This window comes from Leishmania panamensis, assembly GCF_000755165.1.
Source record: "Leishmania panamensis strain MHOM/PA/94/PSC-1 chromosome 14 sequence".
Lineage (NCBI taxonomy): Eukaryota > Euglenozoa > Kinetoplastea > Trypanosomatida > Trypanosomatidae > Leishmania > Leishmania panamensis.
In genome coordinates, this window is record NC_025859.1 from 534,194 (window position 1) to 557,197 (window position 23,004).

The 23,004-nt window shown below is 59.0% G+C and overlaps 6 protein-coding genes and 1 pseudogene across 6 annotated transcripts, besides 2 other annotated features; all 7 read left to right on the forward strand.

Annotated features, from left to right (window-relative positions):
- Positions 1 to 1,773: 1,773 nt before the first annotated feature.
- Positions 1,774 to 3,354, forward strand: LPMP_141350 (inositol-3-phosphate synthase, putative; the record flags this gene model as incomplete). Its single annotated transcript, XM_010699063.1, has 1 exon — positions 1,774 to 3,354. One exon carries the CDS (start codon positions 1,774 to 1,776, stop codon positions 3,352 to 3,354), a length of 1,581 nt encoding a protein of 526 aa, XP_010697365.1.
- A 2,424-nt stretch (positions 3,355 to 5,778) lies between these two features.
- On the forward strand, positions 5,779 to 6,468 carry LPMP_141360 (annotated as a pseudogene).
- A 1,769-nt stretch (positions 6,469 to 8,237) lies between these two features.
- On the forward strand, positions 8,238 to 10,295 carry TYRS (tyrosyl-tRNA synthetase, putative; the record flags this gene model as incomplete). The annotated part of the gene is made up of 1 exon (XM_010699064.1): positions 8,238 to 10,295. One exon carries the CDS (start codon positions 8,238 to 8,240, stop codon positions 10,293 to 10,295), a length of 2,058 nt encoding a protein of 685 aa, XP_010697366.1.
- Positions 10,296 to 11,098: 803 nt separating this feature from the next.
- On the forward strand, positions 11,099 to 12,349 carry LPMP_141380 (hypothetical protein; the record flags this gene model as incomplete). Its single annotated transcript, XM_010699065.1, has 1 exon — positions 11,099 to 12,349. The coding sequence occupies one exon, from the start codon at positions 11,099 to 11,101 to the stop codon at positions 12,347 to 12,349; it is 1,251 nt and encodes a 416-aa protein (XP_010697367.1).
- A 569-nt stretch (positions 12,350 to 12,918) lies between these two features.
- LPMP_141390 (hypothetical protein) lies at positions 12,919 to 13,767 on the forward strand (the record flags this gene model as incomplete). Its single annotated transcript, XM_010699066.1, has 1 exon — positions 12,919 to 13,767. The coding sequence occupies one exon, from the start codon at positions 12,919 to 12,921 to the stop codon at positions 13,765 to 13,767; it is 849 nt and encodes a 282-aa protein (XP_010697368.1).
- An 869-nt stretch (positions 13,768 to 14,636) lies between these two features.
- LPMP_141400 (hypothetical protein) lies at positions 14,637 to 15,026 on the forward strand (the record flags this gene model as incomplete). Its single annotated transcript, XM_010699067.1, has 1 exon — positions 14,637 to 15,026. The coding sequence occupies one exon, from the start codon at positions 14,637 to 14,639 to the stop codon at positions 15,024 to 15,026; it is 390 nt and encodes a 129-aa protein (XP_010697369.1).
- A 774-nt stretch (positions 15,027 to 15,800) lies between these two features.
- Positions 15,801 to 16,256: a repeat region.
- A 2,737-nt stretch (positions 16,257 to 18,993) lies between these two features.
- Positions 18,994 to 19,593: a repeat region.
- A 599-nt stretch (positions 19,594 to 20,192) lies between these two features.
- Positions 20,193 to 21,842, forward strand: LPMP_141410 (protein kinase, putative; the record flags this gene model as incomplete). Its single annotated transcript, XM_010699068.1, has 1 exon — positions 20,193 to 21,842. The coding sequence occupies one exon, from the start codon at positions 20,193 to 20,195 to the stop codon at positions 21,840 to 21,842; it is 1,650 nt and encodes a 549-aa protein (XP_010697370.1).
- Between the last annotated feature and the right edge of the window lie 1,162 nt (positions 21,843 to 23,004).

The window sequence follows — 23,004 nt, forward strand, 5'->3', positions numbered from 1 at the left end:
CCACCTAGCGCCATATATCCCCCCTTCCCACCCCCTGTTTTCCCTTGTTGCCACTGCCCTCCATGGCTGAACGACACTTGCCCCCCCCCCCCCCCCCCACACACTGTACGATGACACCCAAGACAATGTCGCGACGAGCCGACAGCCGGCACGACCGTAGCTGTGGATGTTCTCCTCTCTTGTGAACCTTGTCTGAGATGTTGCCTCTCGTTTGCCTCGCGTGTGTGTGTGTGTGTGTGTGGCACTCTGCCCTCCCCCTTTCCTACTCAGTTTTGCGCGGAATGGTTTTTCGTGTGTCTCGTGCAGCTCGCCTGCGTTCGGCTCGTGGCGTTTTTCTCTCTTCCGCTGCTCCTCGTGCCTCGTCGATGCGGGTGCCTTTTTAGGCACTCGTTGCCACACCCCACCACGGCACCCCGCACTGCCTCTTTCTCCTCCCCCGCTGTGGTGTTTTCTTGCACGTTTTATGATTTCGCTTCTTCTGTATACCCCCCCCCCCCCAGTGATGCCGCGTCCTTCCTCGTAGCTAGCCTTGTCTCCCACCTCGTCCCACCTTTACCCCTCGCGCCCTCCCCCTCTTCACCACGCGTTGCACACTATTCACTGTTGTACACCACTGTCAGGGGATGCGCATGCGGCGGAGCAGGGGATTCAGAAAGGGTGGATGGGCTCGAGAGGCACGCCGCATGAGGCACGCGCACACGAGCTACCTAGTCCGGCTACTGGTTTCGCTCTCCCTCCCCTTTCCTGTGCCTGTTCAAGTGCCGCGACTCACCGGGCATTTCTTTTTTGCCTCCCTCCTCTATACTCGTGAGCCGGTGCTCCCCACGCGCGCACAGGCATGTGCGCATCACACCTCTCTACCGATGGGCAACGGTGCGCACGTCAATCTGGTACCCCCCTTCCCCTCCTCTGCGTGTGTCTGTTCCTGGATGTACCGGTATGCCTCTCCTCCTCAACCTGGAAGGCCTGCGTATGTCTCTCTGTGTGTGTTTCCTCCCTCCCCTCCCTTGTTTGGCTTTCGAATTTTTCTTCTGTGGCTGCTGGACTTGTGCTTCTCACACAGGCCACTTTGTGTTCTCTTCGTTCTTACCTCCGCCCACCCTGTAGCACCACTTCGACACTGCCCCCCCCCCTTCTGGGGCTACCACACGGTGCGCAATGTTTCTCACCTGTGCGCCAAGTGCACGTGCGTGGGAGCCAACCTCAACGTAGCTTGACCTGCCGCACTCCTCTGACTGAGGACTTCCGGCACCATACTCGTACACGCCCTCAGCCCTGTGTTTTCTTCCTGAATCGTTCTCTGAAACGGACGGCGTGCTAGGCAACGAGCGCTGAGCAGCTCTGAAGAGAAATAAAGAAGGGAAGAGTGCGCACTCCATGACGAGCACGACTCCCGTCGCCTACGACGTCCCTCTCCGCCTCCTCTCACGCTCTCCCGTGGCAACACTGCACCTTTGAAGTGACGCTCTGCGACTGCGTGCCCTCGGCACCCCCTCCCCCTGCCGCCGCCTTTTCCCCAGTCAGGCGTGCGTGCGGTTTGGCAGCGATGTGCTGCTTGCCTGCCTGCAGTGCTTTCCCTCCCTCCCTCTCCGCTGTTCACTGTGTTTCACACTTTCCCTTTCATTGATCTCCTCGCATTTTTATGCGCGCGTATCGGGACTGTTAGACCTCATTAGATGCATATCAGCACACCCCTTCTCTCAGTCTTCCCATTTCACACACACACACACACACAGGCCCCCATTCTCTCTCCACATTCACCACCACTGGAAGATGCCAGAGGTCCGCGTTAGGAGCGACAAGGTGCGGTACACGCCCGACGCGATCGAGACCCAGTATGACTACACGACGACGCGCGTGAGCTGCGACGCGAAGGGCGTAGTGGAGGTGGTGCCAGTGATACACCGACTGATGTTTCGCACAGAGCGCAAGGTGCCGCGCGTGGGTGTGATGCTGGTTGGCTGGTGCGGCAACAACGGCACAACGGTGACGGCCGGCATACTGGCCAACAAGATGGGCCTGTCGTGGCGCACGCGGCGCGGTATGCAGTCGTCCAACTACTTTGGCTCCATCACGCAGTCCAGCACCATCAACCTTGGCATGACGCGTGACATGCACGAGACCTTTGTGCCCCTCAAGGACTTGGTGCCGATGGTGTCGCCCAACGATTTCGTGATCGGCGGGTGGGACTGCAACAGCATGAACCTCGGCGACGCGATGCGGCGCGCCGGCGTGCTGGAGGTGCAGTTACAGGACGCGCTGTACGAGCACATGAAGAAGCTGCGCCCGCTGCCGGCCATCTTTGATATTGAATTCGTCGCGGCGAACCAGAAGGAGCGAGCGAACAACGTCCTGGCCGTGCGGGATCGCTGGGCCGCAGTGGAGCATGTGCGCAACGATATCCGTCAGTTCAAGGCAGCGAACCATCTGGACAAGGTGCTGGTGCTGTGGACTGCCAATACGGAGCGCTTCAGCGAGTACCGAGACGGCATCCACGACACCGCTGACAACCTGCTGGCGGCGGTGAAGTGTAATGAGACGGAGGTGGCGCCGTCCGCACTGTACGCAATTGCGGCAATTCTGGAGAAGTGCAGCTTCATCAACGGCGCGCCGCAGAACACGCTGTGCCCTGGGGTGGTGGAGATGGCGCGCACGGCGAATGTCTTCGTTGGCGGTGACGACTTCAAGAGTGGGCAGACGAAGATGAAGAGCGCGCTGATCGAGTTTTTTGTCGGCGCCGGCATCAAGCCTGAGTGCATCGCCAGCTACAACCACCTCGGCAACAACGACGGCTACAACCTGTCCAGTCCCAAGCAGTTTTCCTCGAAAGAGATTACCAAGAGCAACGTAGTGGACGACATGATCAGGTCCAACTCGATCCTCTTTCCCAAGGGCACGCCGAAGCCGGACCACTGCATCGTCATCAAGTACCTACCCTACGTTGGAGACAGCAAGCGGGCCATGGACGAGTACACTTTCTCCATCTTCATGGGTGGCCAGCAGACAGTTGTGCTGCACAACACCTGCGAGGACTCGCTGCTCGCAGCGCCGCTCATCATTGACCTTCTCGTGCTCACCGAGCTCATGGAGCGCGTCACGATCAGCGCCAGCGACGGGCTGCAGTCGCCGCCGCCGGCGTCCTTCGAGCACATGGAAACGGTGCTGTCTATCCTTTCTTACCTACTCAAGGCGCCCGCCGTGCCCGATGGCACGCCGGTCGTCAACGCCCTTAATCGTCAGAAGGCGGCCATCGAGAGCGTACTCCGCGCCATGATCGGACTACCCGCGGAGAGCAACATGCTACTCGAGTGTCGCGTTCCATTCATACGCGAGGAGCACGTCAACGGCGAGTGATCCGACGACTCCAAACAGTCCCCTCAGCAACCACTTATCCATCCCGCGTGCCCTATTTCACTCTTCCCTCCTAACAACACCTTGTCTGTGCGACCCAACACCGCCCGCCCAACCTCTCCCGCTACGTCGCAGATATACAGAAGTATACACACACGCACACACCCACTGGACCCTCCGCACCGGCCTGTCTGCCCTGCGCAGCCGCGCCGCTGCGGTCTTTCTTTGCTGTCTCTTCGTATGTTTATATCTGTGCGTGTGGGCGGGATCAACCCTGGCGCCGCAGCTCTGTCGTCCGACCGAGCCCCCGCACTCTTTCACGACGAAAGCGGTGGGGGCCACGAGTGGCAGTGCGGATCTGAGCCGCTGCCTCGGCGACTGCGTTCCACGTGACAGCTGTGAACGCAGCCTGTGGGTTGGTGTGGCACGCCGCGTGGTGACACCCGCTTGAGTTTCTTGTCTTAGTTCGCGTATATCTTTTTCGATGCTTCACTCTCTTCCTCTCCCTCCCTCCCTCCCTCCTTTATTTCTCTCTCTGGGAGAGCAACGCCGTGTGCGACTGCAGGCGCGTATGTGCGCGCGTGTGTTTTGACTATATCAGCGATCGTCTCTGCCTCCGTTCCACCGCTCTTCGTGGCGCGCTGAAATGCGCTTCGGCTTTGAAATCGCTCATCCCGGAATAGACGCCTGTTTTTATGTCTTCGACGCCTCTCCCGTGGGGATGGTGTTGGGGGCCAGTCGATTGGCGAGTGTACACCAGTGCCGTGGTGAAGTGCAACCAATGCACTTGTTCTCGTTCGTACGCCGTGCGCCGGACCTCTCGCTCAACCCCGAATGTCTCGGCCACGATAGGGCAAAACTTCTACGCGCCGCCCATACGATTCGAAAACATCGGAGTTGTCCGCTGGCAGCACCAAGTCCTACGCACTGCGCCCGTCATGACACTTGCCTTCTTCCTGCGCCTTCTCCACGTAGCGAGTCAAGACAAACGCGTTTCCTCGCCCCTTTTTCCCTCCGCTTGTTGCTTCTGTAAAGTTGTGAGTTGCTCACCATCGCTCAAGGCGATCGTCTCTCGGTTCTTCCTGTGGGCTGAATTCTCTGTCTTGCGCCTGTGCCAGCTGATCACACACGCAAACACACATGCGAAATCATACAAAGACCGACTCCCCTGGCAAGTCGTAACGATGGGCTCTTTACTGGCTTCAATCGGAAAAAAATCCCCAAGTTGATTATCTTTGGAAGTGTTTCTCGGTTGTGTGCGCCCTTCTCACTTCTGCACACTCGCTCCCCCCCTCTCTCTCTCTCGCTTACTGTGCGCCGTCACAGGAACCAGTAACAGGGGTCTGATGTGAGCTGCGAACTCTTATAGATAGCCTCTGCCACCCCCCTCGCGAGGTATGAGCCGGCTCCAACGCAACGTCGAGGGAGATGCCAGAAGTAAGGAGAGCCAAATTCAACCCGGTACTGTGACTCTTCTCGAAGAGGTGCAGTGGGGATGGGATGGACCATTTTGCTGTTCGGCTTCAGCTGCGAGGGCGAAGGCCACACGTGCACGGTGGCTTCGAGTCTGTGCTACTTCCTCGACGAGGGCTTTAGCAGGAGCCTTATCAACACCTCTCGCTATGCCATACTCACGGACCGGCTTGGCATCGATGACACTCTCTACCAGCACCTACAAGGCGTTGCCTGCACGCTGTTCTCGAAGAATGTTTTGGTCGCCGCGTTCTCCGATTTCATTGCTACGTTGCGCTCCATGCAGCACTGGGCCCGCAGAGCGTCTGGCATTGTCGGCGGTGACATCACCATTGGATTTGGGCTGCTGCATTTGAGGCAGTTCAGCAGCACCACTGCCGCGGTCTTCATTCTTGTGGCAAACCTCCTCATAGCAAACGTGGATATCCTTTCCAAAGGTCACTACCGTCTCCTCCTGCGTCGCCATCCGCGCTGGTGCGCTAGGCTTGGCACTCTGTTCTCACTTGCGATTGCTAATCACAGCGTGCATACGAGGTACACTGTCGGACACGAAGCACCCGCAGAGAGGTGTGCGCACCTGGGCCGCTGAGCAGGTTATGTTGGCGTTTTTCCCTGTTCTTACTCGACTGGTACGGCGAGTGCCTTGTGGACGTACGCGCTGCCATTAGCAGCAGCGAGGCATCCGCTAACCTCCTCTCCACCACCCACCGATGATGTCTTCCGTGACAAGGAGCCGAACTTGGACCCCCCCTTCCAAAATCTGCCGCGAGTGCGACTCCGGCTCATTGTCTAACGAGGTCGTCCGGGGCCCCACAGTGGCGCGATGCCGAAGGACTCCTAGGATGACGAGCCGGACGACAGTGCTGGCCTGGGGTCACCTCACGCTGCTACGGCGTTGTCGAGAACAAGGACATGGCTTGGAGCAACTGTCGCAGCACCGTGCACAACGCTATCATGACGCGCGTCGTTATCTTTATGGGCTGCGCCACCATCTTCGTCCACTCCTGGGATATACTGCACCGCACTGTTGCCTTACGCATCGTCGCCGCGGCTGGCTTCTTCCTGTTCCTTCCTTAAGTGATCGCCCAAGTCAACATGTGCTTCTACCTGCGACTGGTGCTCGCTTTGAATTTTGATGGTGCTATGATCTGCTTCGACATGGCCAAGGCAGACAGCTACGCGGAGGGGCCGCATTTCACGTGCGACCTCTACACACGCGATGGCGTCTGTCGTCGGTTGTCTTGCTGGTAGTGCAGGTGTGGCGGCGTTCTTGTGCATCACCGCTAAGCAGAGCTACCGACCCACTTTGGCTGCCCCCAGGCTCGCAAGGTCACTGCCTCCGTCTTCGACACTGCTATTGTGGAGCGCTGGAGCCTCGCCGTCGGCATCCTGGGCCACGCCATGTACCTCATGGGCGACGCCACTGTGTGTGAGGTGTGCTGCTACTTTGCCTGGGCGGCGACGGTGCTGCTCATGCCACGCGTCTGTCCGTGCGTCTCGGAGAGCATGATGCACGCCGTCGGCGCCGGCAGCGGAAACCTGAACTCGAGCGTGGCGGGCACGACCGGCTCGACTCTGCTGGGGAGGGTGTGGTTGGCCGCGTCGGAAGGCATGGGGACGTACAGCTTCGGCAACTGCTGCTGAGTGGCGCTGCGCCGCGGCGTTATTGTCTTTAATAGACGGCGTTTCTTTTGTTAGGGTGGCCGCGGCTACGCAACACGATTTGTACCCCACCATTTCGTGTGCACAGCACCGCCGTGGAGAAGCTCTGGCACGCCCCTGACGGCATTCTGAGCGTGGTGCAGCACGATGAAGGAGAGAGGCGTATCATGTTTGCTACACAGCTGTATGGGAATCCTGATAACTTGGAACACGGAGAGCTCCTCTCGGCTAAATCGCTGGACCTGGAGGCCGGACGCACACGCCACGATGGGGTGCGCGCGGAGGCGCTTCTCAGTGGTGGGCGATGCCCCTTGTGGATCGCTTCAATGTTATACATCGTAGGGGTGCGGGCATCAGGGGTGTTGCGTCATCGCCAGCATGTCCATGAAGTACTACAGCAACTCGAGGACTAGCCGCAGCGCCAGGTCGAGTGCTTGCTGCACGCCTGAACGACGACTTTGATGACCTGCTGCCTGACGCACGGCAGCCCATCTGTAGTGTTCTCCTGATAAAGGCGGGGCTTTCGAGGCGCGCCTTGAGGAGTGCGTGATTGAAGAACCGCAGCTGCTGCTACCCCTGCGACCCTAAGACGGGGAAGGTGGGCAGTGTTGCTGGCTGAGGAACTGACGTCCTTTTCTTTCCACCGTCGAAAGTGGAAGATGAAGACGAGTGGTGTAGATGTCAGTGAATACATCGATCCTGCCAGCAGCGGGGCCCCGTCGTCAACCTTCAGGGTGAGAAGGGGGCCGCCGTCATTTCCCTCTTCCACTGTGACACACAATTCTCGTGTATCACAGGCGTGACGCTGATGTGCGCCAGTGCGCGTCTACCGGCACGACGGGCTGCTGCTGCTGCTCCTGCACGGTATTTGGAGTGACCAGCCCACTGGGCGCCTAGTCGTACTGCAAAATCATTGCAGTGGTGCACATCGCTTGATGCTTCTCACATGCTTGGCGTCCACTGGCTACCACATCGACGGCATTGCGCGCGACTGTAGTCCTGCCAACGCCATGAAGGTCAAGTGCGTCGACGCAACTGACGCCAGCACCCGCAAGTGTATTGTAAGCTACGCTTGTGCGGCAGACCCGGTAGCGCTGTATGAAGTGCTGGTCGCACCCTCGTGAGCTACGTGCAGGCGACTCCGCGGCAGCTTACGGCACGACGACGTCGCGGTGTCTCTATTTCGCTGCACCACACGCGAGAGCTTCGCTTCTTTCTGCTCTGCGTCCATTTTGTGTTGTGTAGGGCGTTATAAGCCGGATTTCATTCTTCTACGAGTTGCACACTTGTCTTGCGCCTCCACTCATACACGCGTGCTCGTTGCATCCTTTGGGTGTACAGTGCTGTTGCCTGCAGGAAGGTTTCCGCACTCTTTGACGGTGCGAGCTCAGACCACCAACAGCGGTACTCGTCCGTTCATCACGCTTTATTGTTCACTTGCTGTCACGCTTCCTGCCATCTCCCTGCCCCCCCACCTACCTCCTTGCCCGCTGCCTATCACACCGCTCTCCGCACCACCCCTTCACCCGTCACCGCCCACCAACACTGGTGGGCATACGCCCATGCGCATGTCGAGCCATCTCTTAGAAGAAGGGAAAAGAAAAAAAGCGAAAACGTTCTGCTCTTCGCGCCGCCGTCCTGCACCTCTCCGCCGCTTGCTGCTCGGTCATTTGTGTCTCTCTCCGTTCTCCTCAGGATCTGCCCCGGCGTATGCACTGCCGTGTCGCCCGCTGAGCAAGCACTATACTCCCATGAACGCGGACGAGCGCTACGAGCTTCTCCGCAGCGTCGGAGAGGAGTGCATTCAAGACGCTGAGCTACGGAGCCTCATAGAAAGGAAACCAGCGATTCGTTGCTACGACGGATTCGAGCCCTCCGGCCGCATGCATATCGCCCAGGGCATCTTCAAGGCAGTCAATGTTAACAAGTGCACGACAGCCGGGTGCGAGTTCGTCTTCTGGGTGGCGGACTGGTTTGCGCTGATGAACGACAAGGTCGGCGGCGAGCTGGAGAAGATTCGCATTGTTGGCCGGTACCTGATTGAAGTGTGGAAGGCGGCGGGCATGGACATGGACAAGGTCGTGTTTTTGTGGAGCAGCGAGGAGATTACGAACCACGCCGGCACGTACTGGCGCACGGTCCTCGACGTTGGTCGGCAGAACACGATCGCCCGCATCAAGAAGTGCTGCACCATCATGGGCAAGACAGAGGGTACGCTGACGGCTGCACAGGTGCTGTACCCGCTGATGCAGTGCACTGACATATTCTTCCTCAAGGCCGATATATGCCAGCTGGGCCTCGACCAGCGCAAGGTGAACATGCTCGCACGCGAATACTGCGACTTCATCGGTCGCAAGCTGAAGCCAGTCATTCTGTCTCACCACATGCTGGCGGGTCTGAAGCAGGGGCAGGCAAAGATGAGCAAGAGTGACCCAGACAGTGCCATATTCATGGAAGACACCGAGGAAGATGTGACACGTAAGATACGCCAGGCTTACTGCCCGCGCGTCAAACAATCTGCCAACGTCATCACAGATGACGGAGCACCGGTCGCCACGGACGACCGCAACCCGGTGCTCGACTACTTCCAGTGTGTTGTCTACGCCAGACCCGGCGCGGTGGCCACTATTGACGGCGCCACGTACGCTACTTACGAAGACCTCGAACAGGCGTTCGTAAGCGACAAAGTCAGCGAGGTTGCCCTCAAGTCATGCCTGATTGATGAGGTGAACGCGCTGCTGGCACCGGTGCGCCAGCATTTTGCCTCGAACCCGGAGGCTCACGAACTGCTGGAGACAGTCAAGTCGTACCGCAAAGATGGCGCTGTGCTGCCACTGGCAGAGGCGGCGCTCCCTGCTGCCCCCGAAAAGCCGCACGCGTGCATGTGGATGCCGGCGCTGGTGAAGGTGCCGCTAGATGTTGCGGAGGGCATGATCCAGGCGGCCAAGGACTTCATTGCTGCCCACTCAGAGGGCACGGTGACACTGGTGCTGCCGGACTGGTCCGCGGTGGCCAGTGACGAAATCACTGGGATGGAGAAGGACATCTCCGCTGCCCTGCATGTCAACTCTACGCTTCTCAAGGCGTATGGACTACCGGAGGCGGTGAAGCTCGTGATGGAGAACGACGTTATTCTCGGCAACCCCAACGACTTCTGGGTGAGCGTAATCGGCATTGCTCGCAAGAACCTGCTGAGCCATGTGGAGGAGCTCTACGGAGGAGAGCTGCGTAACGCCGGCCAGGTTATCGCGGCTCTCATGCGCGTTGCCACGACGCTGATGCTCTCCGCCTCGCACGTCATCTCGAACTCGCTGGATGGGCAGATTAACACCTTCGCCCGCGAGTACACGAAGGGGCGTATCGAGTGTCTGCAGGCACAGGAGGGGAGCGTCCCGGCGCTGCATCGCCCCGGCGCTGCCCCGGCGGTGCTCGGTGCCGACGACGTTCTCTACCTGGACGACAATGACATGGACATCCGCCGTAAAATCAAGAAGGCGTACTCGGCGCCAAACGAGGGGGCCAACCCAATCATATCGGTTGCCCAGCACCTTCTCGCGCAGCAGGGAGTCCTCAGTATCGAGCGCGGCGAAGCCAACGGTGGCAGCGTGCGCTACGGCACGCCAGAGGCCCTCGTTGCGGACTGCTGCAGCGGCGCTCTCCACCCTGCTGACCTCAAGGCAACGGTGTCACAACTGCTGCTGCACCGGTCAGCAGCGGCGCGCGCGTTACTCAATGGTGAGCTCAAGAAGAGCATCGCTACTCTTCGCAACATGGAGAAGATGGCAAAGAGGCGATCAACGAACAAGTGAAGGAAAAGGGCGAGGAGGAGGGGGGTCGTGGGCGGAAATACACCCCTCCTCCTCGCCCTTTTCCCTCCCCTTGACAAACGTCTCATGTCGCAACCCGCCTCGTTTCCCTAACCCTACGCGACTCTAACGGTTCCCCTAACGAGTTAGCCGGCGCGTCAAGTACTAAGCCACCCTGACCGGACGTCATAATGGAGAGAGAAGCAGGGGTCATGTGAAGTGTCTGCCTCGTCTGCCCAGGCGTCTTTGTGCCTTCAGCAAGCCTTAGCGCATAGCGCAGCGAGAGGCGGCGGTCCACAGCACCTGCCGAGAAAAATCAGCTGAGCGTAGCACATACAAGCGTACCGCGCTCACTCGATCATCGCCTGGTACTCCAGGCACGAGAGAAGAGCGAAAGAAAAACAGATTTACTCACGCGCGCGGTTACGGCGGCGTGTTGCAGAGCTCGACTCCACCCGGCTGACCCGGCCTGCACCACTTTTGCCGATGATTTAACATCGTGAATTCACTTGACAAAACAGCTGCTGGGCGACGCACACGACGCGGCAATGCAGAGCCACACAGAAGAACTCCTCCTTGATGCATCGTAACCCACTTCTTACCCGCATTTTTGCCTGCTCTCTTTCTCCCACTTTCCGTGTCTTTCTGCACCCACACGTCGCTGCTGCTGTTGTCAGCTAGTGGCCGTTCCCTGCCGAGGTTACCGCACTGAAGAGAGAGCGACAATCGCTAAGTTCTCTTCGGCAGTCCCCTTCTCTCGAGCTCTGCAGACGCAAGCGGTGAGGCAGGCGTGCAAACATAAATGCATGTGCGTGTGCCGCATGGCAAAGATGCAAAACCGCTACCCAGCTGGCACTAAAACGGTAGGCGATGTGCTGTGGTTCTCCGCAAGCGATACGCTCAGTGGCGCAGAGCAGCCACGCAATGGCACTGCGCGACTCGTCCCACCTGACATGTCGGACTTGCCTCCGCGGCAGCTGGCGCTACTTCCGACTCCCCAGCCACATAAACCGCGACTCACAGCCGTCGTACACCGTCGCAGCCAGCACAGCTCCTCCGTCCGCAGCACCTCCTCGCGTCGCCCTCTCGATGAGGCGCTCTTTTGCGCCCTCATAATGGAGAGTGAAGCGGAGGTCCTGCGGCGGTTGCGGGCACATGGGCTGGCGGCGCTCATGGATGACTTTCAAACGGTATGCAGCAACCTCAGCCTGCATAACGTACGGTCAGAGGAGTTCACCTTCATGTGCGCCGCTGTGCTTCAGTGCCCAGTGCGACCTCGCGACGGCGAGATCGTCTTTGCGTTTCTGCGGGGGAATCGCACACCAGGCGGTGGCATCAGCGTCGTGGAGCTTCTTGAGCGACTGCGGACGCTGTTTGAGCCACTCGAGGTACTCTGTGCGCTGCAGCTCAAATGCCTTCTCGAAACGCGCCGACTCGATTACTGCAACGTGGCACTCAATGAGCTCGAGAGGGCTGGGGCCGGGCTGCGCTCCCTTCTCATCAACAACCCGCTCAGGGACAAAGTGGACGCGGAATGGGAGCGGCTAGTCGCCGAGCTGCTGCGGCTGCAGGTGCACTTTGCAGTGCCCGTACCGACGTTTCGCTTGCTGGTGCGCCGCTCTGCGCGCGCGCTGCGGTCGGTGGTGCGCGCGCTGGGGTGGGATGGAAAAATACGATGGCGTCTCTGTCGGGAGGGGGAGGACGAGGTCAGTGATGACGGAGTGCAGGAGCCACTTCGTGCATTCGATGTTAGCCGTCTCACAGCATGTACAGTACTTGACCTTTGCAACGAGGCTGGCGTGCAGGACAGCGGCACGGCGCTTCTCTCCGCTGTGACGAAGACGTACAATCGAGGTCTGACGATACGAACGAAGTCTCCGGTCGCCGCTGAGGGTCTGAGCCCTGCGCTGCGGGCAACCGTGCGAGCTACGAGGCATGCCTCGCCGTTTGGCTCGCCAAACTCTGCGGCCGACCCGACGCACCCCCGCTTCAAAGCTGACCTCTACGCTGTTTTGCCGGCTTCACCATCTTGTACAGCGGCCAGGATGACTGCTTGAGCGGCTAACCAGTGAGGAAGCGAGGCGGCTAGCTACTGATGGGAGAGCGTGGCGCCACAAGGCTAGCGACAGGGTGCAGGAAGCATGTCTTCTTGCTGTCGTTCTGTTTATTCGCCTCTTTCCCTCTCTCGGTGTCTCTGTGTCTCTCTTGTGCGTCCCCACATTCACCTTTTGGGTCAGGCCACTGTCTGCTACTGTGCGGCGTTACGCGGGGATACTCGTTCGCTTTTTTTTTGATTCGCTGTATATATATATGGATAGTTTGAACCTACTGGATGTGTCTTCCTTCATCGTACACACCGCGCCGCCCCCGCTGGCAGCACACGCTTTCTTTGGGCCTGTGCATCCCTCACTTTTGCATGCCGACGGTCATCGCTTCTACCGCCCCCGTTCTGTGGGCGAACACCCAAACCAAACCCAACGCAACCAAAGAAAGGCAAAGCGGTGATGGAATGGAAGGCGAGCCGTTTGAGCACCCCCCTCCTCGGAGGACCAATTTTCTGCAGGCGACTCTCGCGCTGCTCGTCGCCGACGCTCTCGCCGATAGGTTATGGTGCGACTGGTGATGCATGACGTCTCTGCTCCCTCCCTCCGCTACCGCCCACAGACGTACACACGCGCTCTCCCACTTGCTTCCCCTCTACCCCGCCTGCCCTTTTCTCCAGTCCCATTTGACTTACCCCCATCCCTCGCCGCGTGTCTGCGTCTGCGTGTATTTGTCTGCGTCTGCCTGTAGAGTCGTCACACGAGGCATGCGCTTTGGGGTTGTGTGTGGGCTTTTAGCAGCCCTCTGTACGGTGGCGATCGTTCTGCCTGCCACAGCACTACGGGTGAAACCCACCATCACCGCTCTTACCTTCGACGTGGGCAAAGAGGAGGTGTGCCTGTATTCGATTGGCAAGGACTTCTACGAGGGTGTGGCCCTGCACTACCACGTCATGGCGGGGGAGAACGACTTTGACGTGTTCATTCGCGACGTGGACGGACATGTGATCTACGCCTCCTACGCTGGCGAGCATGGTGCTGAGGATCGTGTGTACTTCACGACCCATGCCAATAAGGAGCATGCGTACTGCATCGACAACCGTGACTACTCCGGTGAGCCGAAGATGATCAAGATGGAAGTTGGACTGACCTCTCTCAAGCGCTGGAAAACCCGCATAGACCCGCTGCGCAAGACCATGACGCGCGCCGATGGGTTCGTGATGGGCATGCACGATGACCAGATTCTGCTTAGAATGAAAGAGCAAGGCATCCGGGAGTGGGTAGAGAAGATCTTCACCATGCTGACGGTGCGCTTAGTGACCGAAGCTTTCGTCGTGACGGTCATTGCGTTGCTTAATGCTCTCAGCATCACGTACTTGTTTCGCCGGGCGTCCCTACAGGGGTCGCTTACGGGAAGGCCGGTGAGGAAGTGATGTGTGCTGCGGGAAGGCAACGGTTTAGTGCTTTTCGCCGACGCTTTATCTCGGCTTGAAGCGCGCCTACGTTCATCAATGAAGGTGCGTGTGAATGGAAGTCGCGGTGATGTAGTCAAACGGCGAGCTGAGCAGAAGTTGTGCGCCCATACCCACACACCCGCACTGACAGCGATATCGAGGCTTGCATGTGCGTGCATATCGCGTGCATGTGCAGCGGTGTCCGCGAAGTTTTCTCGCTTCTTCTTTTTCCTTTGCTCGTCCTTCTACTACTCATCATCGATGTTCAAATTCGCCTTATTTCAAGGATACACTCCAGGAGAGGATATCGTCGCCCACAAAGGCGTCACGGCAGCAAGTTTGTGCAGCCGGCGCATCCATTGGGCTTCGCGACTGCGCCTCTGCGTTGATCACTTTTCCTTTCTCTTGAGCGTCTGCCAGCAGAGAGTAGTCGCAGTGTGCCCGCACTCGCACGGCATTTCGGCCTGCCCCTCCCCCCCCCCCCCCACTTCTGTTGTACGCTCTTACTCGAGTTTCGTCCCTACGGGGCGCACCACCACCGCCTCTTCCCCTCTGGCTGCTACGCCTACTATCGCCGCCCTCATCATCGGCCTCCCCAATTGTCTCATTTTTTCTCGCCTCTCAAGACAGTCGTCGTAGCCACCAAACCACCTCATCGCTTCCTCGCCACCTCACCGTTCCGCCTCTTGTACGGAAGCGCCTCCACAGTAGACACTCTCTTGATCGCCGAATCCGCTCCTTCAATCCATAACACTGCGCGCCGTACCATCACTCGTAGACCATTGGCTACTATGTTCCGTCGTGTTACCCTTCCGGTAGGGACCACTGTTTCCCTGAGCACCTTCAGCATGGCTGCTCGGACTAGTTTCCACAAACCTACCACACACGACTGGTCACAGATCCTGCCGCAGCATGTGACGGCTGAGGCACGCGCCGCCCTGCAGGCACAGAGTCACCGAACCGTTTCTGCCGTAGTTCCTGGCAAGATGTTCATGCGCCACTGGATCGTGGCGGAGCAGTCTACCGTGTCGGTCGTGAATCGCGTCATCTCAGGCATGATCGCGGTCTTCACTATGATTTGGGCGGCAGGATATGCCACGCTGGGCTACAATGGTCACAACTCTGCACACACAGCAGGGTGGTTTTTCATCGCCTACTGGCTCGTACTGCACACCCACATGATGTGGCTGGCCCCAATGATGCTTGGTCTTGCCCTCCTGCAGCTCGCGCTGAACTGAAGTGACACAGGAAGATGATGGGCCAACGTGGCCACATGTAAGAACGTGCCAGTGTCTATGCCTGTATGCATCACTGAAGAAGGGATATGGGGCACGATGAGTTGGTTTGGCGAGTCCATTCCCCCTCGTGTATGCTGTGTGTAGAGCGATGAAGCTGATGCTGATACAGCATTTAATCGCATTCGTGATAGGAAATAGCGATCGTGGCAGCTGCGCGGTACGGAAAGGAAAGGGAAGTGAGGAACAGAGAGGTGTTGAAAGGATTATCGGAGAGCTTGCCATGGCTAGCTCACCCCCTTATTTCTCATCCCTTCTTTTCCCCCTCTTTGCTATCAGTCCACCTCACCACAAAACGCGTGCGTGCCTTCGACTTCAGTTGGAGAGAAGCTTGTATGGGCGGCTAGGCCCACCGTTGATGGACTGCATCTCTGTTTTTCCTCTCTTTTAGCTTGTGTTGTGCTCGTGTGTGTGCCGGTCTCCCGTTATGATTACCCCGTCTGGGCCAATCGCGTCGGCGATGTGTCTGCCCTTGCATGGGTGCATTTTAGCGTTCTCGCTTGTTGTCGTTCGTCCACTCTCTTCTGTTGCCTTCATCGTCATCGTGTTTTCTTCGTCAATCTCGCGCACGGCTCTCCTCTAAATGTGTACGCCTTCAAGGCGACCGACAACACATCAGCACGACTTCACGCTAGTAAAATGTACACACACTCATGTCTGTTCTCGAGTAGAGTTGCACCTCCTTTATGAGGCCACTCCATGCACGGTCATGCCAGGCCCCCTGGTGCCCACACTCTGCGTGTGTGTGTGTGTGTGTGGGGAAGCCAGGCGCCCCCCTCTCCCTGCCAGTGCCGGGCCGCTTCTGGTGGTGACAGGGCCGAGTGCCTCCGGCGTAGCGAGGTCCGAGCGATGCGTTGCTGCGGATGCCGGCGGTGAGGCCCTAGGTGGCGCGGCGTCGGAGCGGCCTGCGGGCTCGAATGCGTTTGCACCGCGCACGCGATGGGCCAGGCGCCAGCGTGACCCGAGCCTGTCTCGTCCGACCCTCAGTGCCTACCGGTGTGGGGAGCCCTGAGCCCCCTCTCCTTCCCCCGAGGGGGACTGGGGCTGGGGCGGTGCTCGGATGGCTGCGCGGGTGGACTGCTCTCTCGCGTGCCTACGGCTGCTTCGCACGGTGCGATGGGCCAGCGAGGGGCCGGTGTAGGGTGGAGCTGAGCTTCCTGTTGTATGGCAGGAGGCGGACACGCGCTGAGGTGAAAAAAGCCTCTATCCTCTTGACCACCGTTGTCGACCTAACCTGTGCTGCATAGGGCTGCACGCATCACAGAGACCGGCGAGCACGTCGGAGAAAGACGCCGCAGCACTCGAGGTAGGGGGCACCGCAGGACGCTGTTTTTTTTGTTTTTCTGCAGTTGTGCTGTCGGTTCCGCCCTCGCCGTGGCGGGAGTGACACTGGACCAGGCCAGGGGACGGCTTGTCTTGTGGCCACGAGAGGTGAGGAGGCGGCTCGCCGTAGCAGAAGGCGCTGTGGGATGCCGGTGGAGTGGCGATGCTGAAAATGTCGTGCTTCGCGGCGCCCGTGCCCTGGGAGCCAAAGCCCCCTCGCCGTGTTCGGCGCCGCTAGCGGGATGGCCGACCAGCTGAGAGTGATGTCAGTGGGGTGGAGCGCAAGCCCTGAAGTGGTGACCGCAGCAGTGGCTGGCCCACTCCTCCTACGCCGCGCGGCCCGCTGCGCATGTGCAGGCTAATGTGCTAGTGCACAGCATGCGGTCTGCAGGCACGTGTCGCGCCGTGCGGAAGGCCCTGGTGCCGGCGATTTTGGTGGCATGCCGGTTCGACGGCACTGCCAGCAAAGACGAAACCGATTGCGTTCCCGTGTCCCGAGGTATGCGCTTGCAGGGACCGTTCACGGTGGCATGGCGAAAACTGTCTGCGTTGGAGAAAAAGCCGTTAGGAGACCGCGGGCGGGATCGGCTGGCGACCTCGCAATGGGGCAGCCCCGCCGTATCTTGGGCCGACTGTGCTTGAGGGCCCGACTCATGCTGAGTGCGACTCACCGATTTGGGCGGCTTCTTGAAAGGGCGCGGCGGCTGTTCTCCGTGCGGTCGTGTGGTTCGCTGCGTGGTGCAGCGCTGGGTGCGCTGTCCACGGGTGTGTCGCGTGCGCTGTGGCCGAATGGTCTGCGTCGGGCGCAGCTAACCCCCCACGAGGTGCATTATGCCGATGACGACGGCCGGTGCGGTGTGCGACCTCTGCAGCGGCGCGGCATTGGACGGATGGGGTGCCGCGTGCGTGAGCCGGGTGAACGAGTAAGACATCACTACAGCCATGGGTCGGGGCCACGGCCGCGCCGACAGCGTGGGTGCAGCAGAACACCGAGCGGTGCGCGGCGCATTGGAGGCCTTTGCCTCCTCCTCTGTTGGGGCTACGGCCCACCCTTGTCTTGATGGCACTTCTGCCCTCGCTGCATTCCGCAAGGGCTGCGCACACCGTCATGCAGCAGACGTAGAGCTCCGTGACTGCATGACTCGCCTGCCATGTGTGATCCACGACCCGTCACATAGAACGTGGCGAAAGCCCTGCAGAGGGGGCCGATCGGGAATTCCGCATGCGAGGCGCGAGGGGCTACCACTGGCGACACGGGGAGGTGGGGCAGGGACGCTGGAAGGGCAGGTGGCACTGGGCTCTCGTCACTGCGCAGACACAACGCACATCTACGCGTATCGATGCTCCTGTATGAAAGACGTGCTCTATGCCTGCCGGTGTGGCTCCGGTGTAGGCGGCGCGATCGTACACACACACACAGAGCCCAGAAGTCGGGCCGATGGGTCCGAATAGGCTGCCTCGCTCACGGCCTCCGTGTAGCCCTCTCACTCTTCCTTCTTTCATCTGCTCCCGTAGCTCGCTCGCTCACGTTGGCGAGTGAACGGAGGTTGTCACCTCAACTCGCCGGTTCATTCTCTCTCTTATATTCTTCGTGATGCACTCACACAGCAGCGTATCGATCAGGGATTCTTTAGGGGTTTTCTGTGCGGTTGACTGCGTTGCCCCTTTTCACTTGAGTGCACGTTGATTGTGACTTTCTTCACCAGGCTGGATCTTCCGCTGAGCGTGCTTCTCTTTCGCTCGTCCACCCACTCACGACAGTCTCCGGAAGAGCGGCGGAGGAAGGTGAGTTGTTTAACGTTCGATGACCATTGCTACGAACGTTGTGTTCCATGCCGAGGTAACTTTATGTTGGAGTGGTCGATCGCTGAGGATGACGCAACTCGTACAGATGGTTGCCAAGCTGTGGAGTCCTCGACAAGGTAACAGAAGGTGAGGAAGCGTTGTGAAGTGATGCTGCCGGATGAGTACGCAGCAGCGGCGAGCACTGCTGCGTACCAGGTGAGGTAGCCCAGCTATGAGCGCAGGGGCAACGCCCAAGTCGCCATGCAGAGCGATACGTACCGCTACGGTACTCTCGACTGCGGTTCCCAACACGAACACCTCCATGTCGTGTCTGTTGTCCGCGTTCACTGCTGCGGCGGCAAGAAGCTGTGAGGCACCACGCGCGCCTTTGGATAAACGTGCTGATGGACTGCAGACAAGCCACGAGTAAGGACATGGGTCATACAATCTCTGGGGGTGTACACGGGGTGGCTGGTGTGAGCCACAAGCGGGTCCCGTGACTGGAGTACGTGCAAAAAGGCCTTCACCGACCTGCCATATATGACGAAGGGCGACGACGACGGCTACGCAAGAGCGCTGCAACCTCGAAGCAGCTTGCGCCACCTGCGGAGCGGCTGGCGGGAGACCTCGGCAAGCATCGACGCTGAGCTCGAACGACAACGGCACCTCCCTCACCGTATCTAGCAGGGGGCGCGATGTGGGCAGCTGCGTTCACCTTCTTATCACTGACACCTTACGGGACAGCGGTGCACCGCAGGAAAGTGTGACAGGAGGACGCGCGATTCACGAAAAAGGCTCGAGAAGATACACGCCAGCTAACGCCACAGCGCATCTGCGCATAACGGACGGCATCGCCTCTGTGCGACCGGGTTAGCTGATGAGATACGGGCGCCAGAAGAATGATGAGTGCAACCCGAATTCTACTGTCGAGCCCGTCAGGCTTCCATCTGGAGAGTCTCCACAGCATATATTATGCAATGCTGCCGCGGCTTGACGCGGCTGAGGGAGATGCATGGCATTACAGGCAGAGCACAAGGCCACAGAGAGCCCTGGCCTGAGGCTGTCCAACTTACTCTTGGAGCTCCCCAGGCATGTACTTGGACCGTCCACGGCTACCCGCGCGACAGATGCCACTGCCTCTGCCCACGGGCAGGACCCTGAACTCAACCCGCTTGGATCGAGGCACGTAGTCTACACGAGTCTGTCTGGTGCTGATTACGCAAAACACATGCGAGGAAGGGACGAGGCAAGGCATGGAGAGCCCGTTGGGCGCATGACCCGATCCGACTGCCGATGGATTGTCTGGGACGACCGGGATTTCGCCGTTGTGCGTCGGAGGCAGGTGGACTGTGGTGGTATGCGTACGTTGACTCACCTGCTCGTGGTGGAATGACACCTGCGAAGGGAAGCAAAAAGAGATATCCGTGGCGCGAGGCGTGTCTTCCCATTCACGCGCCTCCCCGGCCCCCGCCGCAACTACTTGGCCCGAGTGTGCTCGGGGCGCTGCTTAACGCCAAGCGAAAAGTGTTGAGTTTTCTCAGGTCAACACAAAACGTGTGCACGCGTATTTCGTGTGTACCTGCGCATGGTCACCTCCCCACTCTCCTTGTCTCTCTCCACCATTCATGGCGCATGGCGGAACTGCCACTGGGCGTGTTTGCCTTCATCGGATCGCTCTTTCTCTCCAAGGCGCGCTTCCGTCACCAGTCCTGAGGAGATCGCGTTACGGAGAGCGCGCAGAACCTCGTACAGTGTCACGAGCGCCACCCGCGCGCGCGGGTGCGTTGCCGTTTGTATGCGTGTAAGTGCAGAGGGAACCTTCCCCCCCTAAAAAAAAAACGTTTAGCGCCGTTCACTGTCGTCCTATTGTTTGACCTGCGCTGTCCCTGCGCTCCACTGTTTCCATAACGACGGGGTACATGCAAAACATTCTCATTAACTTCCCTCTAGGGTTCACTCACGCAGCTGCACAGGCGCACCCCACTCGCTTCCGCCGTCATCATGGACAAGTATACAAAAGTGAAAACCATTGGCAAGGGCAACATGGGCACCTGCACCCTCGCCCGCAACAACGAGGATGGCAAGTACTACGTCATTAAGCAGGTGGACCTCACGCGGATGAGCAAGAAGGACCGCCAGCAAAGCCTGAACGAGGCGCGTGTACTGAGCTCGCTGCGTCACCCGAACATCATCAACTATGTCGACAGCTTCCTCGCTCGCAAGTCCGACAACCTTTGCATTGTGATGGAGTATGCCGAAAGCGGCGACGTCTGCACGAGCCTAAAGAAGAACTGCGGCGTACACGTACCGGAGCGGCAAGTGCTGGACTGGCTCATTCAACTGGTGCTGAGTCTCGACTATGTGCATCAGCGCAAGATCCTCCACCGCGATGTCAAGACGCAGAACATCTTTCTCACCAACGAAAACCTGATCAAGCTAGGCGACTTTGGCATTGCTCGCACGCTGGCGAACACTTACGACCAAGCCCAAACGTTTGTTGGTACCCCTTACTACCTATCCCCTGAGCTGATTTTAGAGCAGCCCTATGACCACCGTAGCGATGTGTGGGCGCTAGGCGTCGTCTTGTACGAGATGTTGACGCTCCAACACCCTTTCAGCGCAAAGGACATGAAAGGACTGCTGCAGCGCATCCTCGCTGTGCAGTACGACCCTTTGCCAACCATGTACAGCACCGAGTTGCGAGACATAGTGGCCCAGATGCTGGTGCGGGACCCAGGTGGACGGATGAAGCTGGAGGACATCTTGCAGCTACCGATTGTCCGTGAGCGCATCCAGCAGTGGCTGCAAGGGCCCGATGGGGTGCCGCAACACTACGTACGCTCCCTCTGCAAACACCACCTGCTGCCGGCCTCCATCGATGGAGCGACTGTCATTCCTTCCCCCAGGTCCGCCGCAAGGGCTGCCGCGGCCATAGCGCACAAAGAGTGGTGTGGCTCCTCTGAGGCCACCTCAGCCCACAGGAACTTACGTGTGCGTGTCCTCAACGACGCTGGAATGCGTCCGCTTGTGGCACCACGCAGGCACTACTCCACCCCCTCCGCGGCCGTGGGTGCGTGTTCATCGAGTACAGACAATGGCACCCCAGACCAAGTGCGGCCTTTCATAGCACCGTTGAAACCGTATAGCAACCTGCCGCAGGTGTATCTGCCCCGGCTGCCAGCCGTGCATCCACGGGCGCAGAGCAACAACAAAGCTTCTACTCCTTCGCCACAACTCAGCTCACTTTTTACCACGCCGAACGGCGTGCGGTCTTCCGCACTGCGGAACTCTCCGCAGCAAAGCGAGCCTGTGTGCCAATCCTCTCCAGCGTCGCTGCCGGTGCAGCGACCTACCGCTCGCTCCAAGGCTGTCAGTAGGCCCTACGCACGTCCCTATGCGGCGCAGCCCCACCTGTTGTCATCGGCCGGTTACCTTCTCATGGCCAACCCACGTAGGAACCCGAGTGACGTGCGGTGCCAGCAAACCAGTAAGTCCTCAGGCCCCTACTTGAACCCTCTGTATTCTACGCCTCGCCAGATGGCACCTGCATACAGGCAGCTAACTCCTCCCCTTTCTCCGCCGACCGACATTAAGGCTATGCTGCACCGCGCCGTCGCCGACTGTGCACGACGCCGACACGAATTCGCGTAGCAGTCACAGCGGCACCCTCGCGCAGAGAAGCAAAGCAAAGGTCACCGAATGAGGGAATTGCTGCCTCGTGGGTTCTTTTAATATTCTGCAGGTGGGCCTACTAAAGTGCTCTCCTCCTCCAGCTCACTTCCTTCGTGGTGGATATTGAGCTTGTGTGTGTATGTATGTGTGTCAGTCTGGGCTGCCCTTGCCTTCCTTACCCACTTACTGTGTGGTTCATCTCTTCCACTTTGCAATGCTTCCCACCCCCCTCTCTCTCTTTGTGTGGTTGTGAGGTTATGCCACCACCGCCTCGGTGCTTGTTGTTCCCTCTTACCCTCCCTGTACGATGTATGTAGCTTCAAACGCCACGGCACTGCTCCGCGTGGATAATCCTCTTCACTACCACCACCATTCCTCTTGCCCCCCCCTCTGTTTTCTCATTCCCCTCTTTCCCGTCACGAACACCTCACCCCCTCTGTACACTTGTGCTCTCAAGCGTCTGTTGTTTTCTCTCTGCTTGTCTGTCTGCGCGTGTATGTGCGCCCTTCTTTCCCATGGAGTCATTGGCCCCTTTGTGGCCTCTCTATCGTCGCGTCTGGCTTTGCGTCTTCATCCGCCACCTCCCCTACTCTCTCGTTCTCAATTCCCTTGCTTTCCCCTTTTGGGGTCTTGAGTGTGTGTGCGTCTGCGTGTCTCCGCCTCTCTGCGCGTATTGGTATAGGGGTGGCGGGAAGGCCTTCTTACTTTTGGCTCCGCTTTCCTCGCTTTTCGCTTCGTTCTGGAACACACAACATATAACGGCTTGCGTGGTATGTGCGCAGGTGCCCATACATGTTGGTGGACATCTCCGCACCTGTGAGGACACGTCGCAATGTAATGACTCTCTGCTATCCCCGGGAGAGGGAAGTGGCATCATCGTGCTAAGCATCTACCGACTCTCTCCCCCTTTTCTGTTCTATGATGGCATCCCTGGACCAGTCCCGCCCCTACTAACGTCACCAGTGTACCGCTACGCTTCGTGTGTGTGTGCACTCCGTCATATCCCAGACGCCACAAGGAGACTCGCAGCTGAGCCCGCGCGTAAGCCACAGAGGACCACGCTTGTTCCTAAGTAATGACAAGCGTTTGAACGAGCTCTCGGTAGAAGCCGTCGTATCCCTCTTTTTTGTCAGAGTCGAAG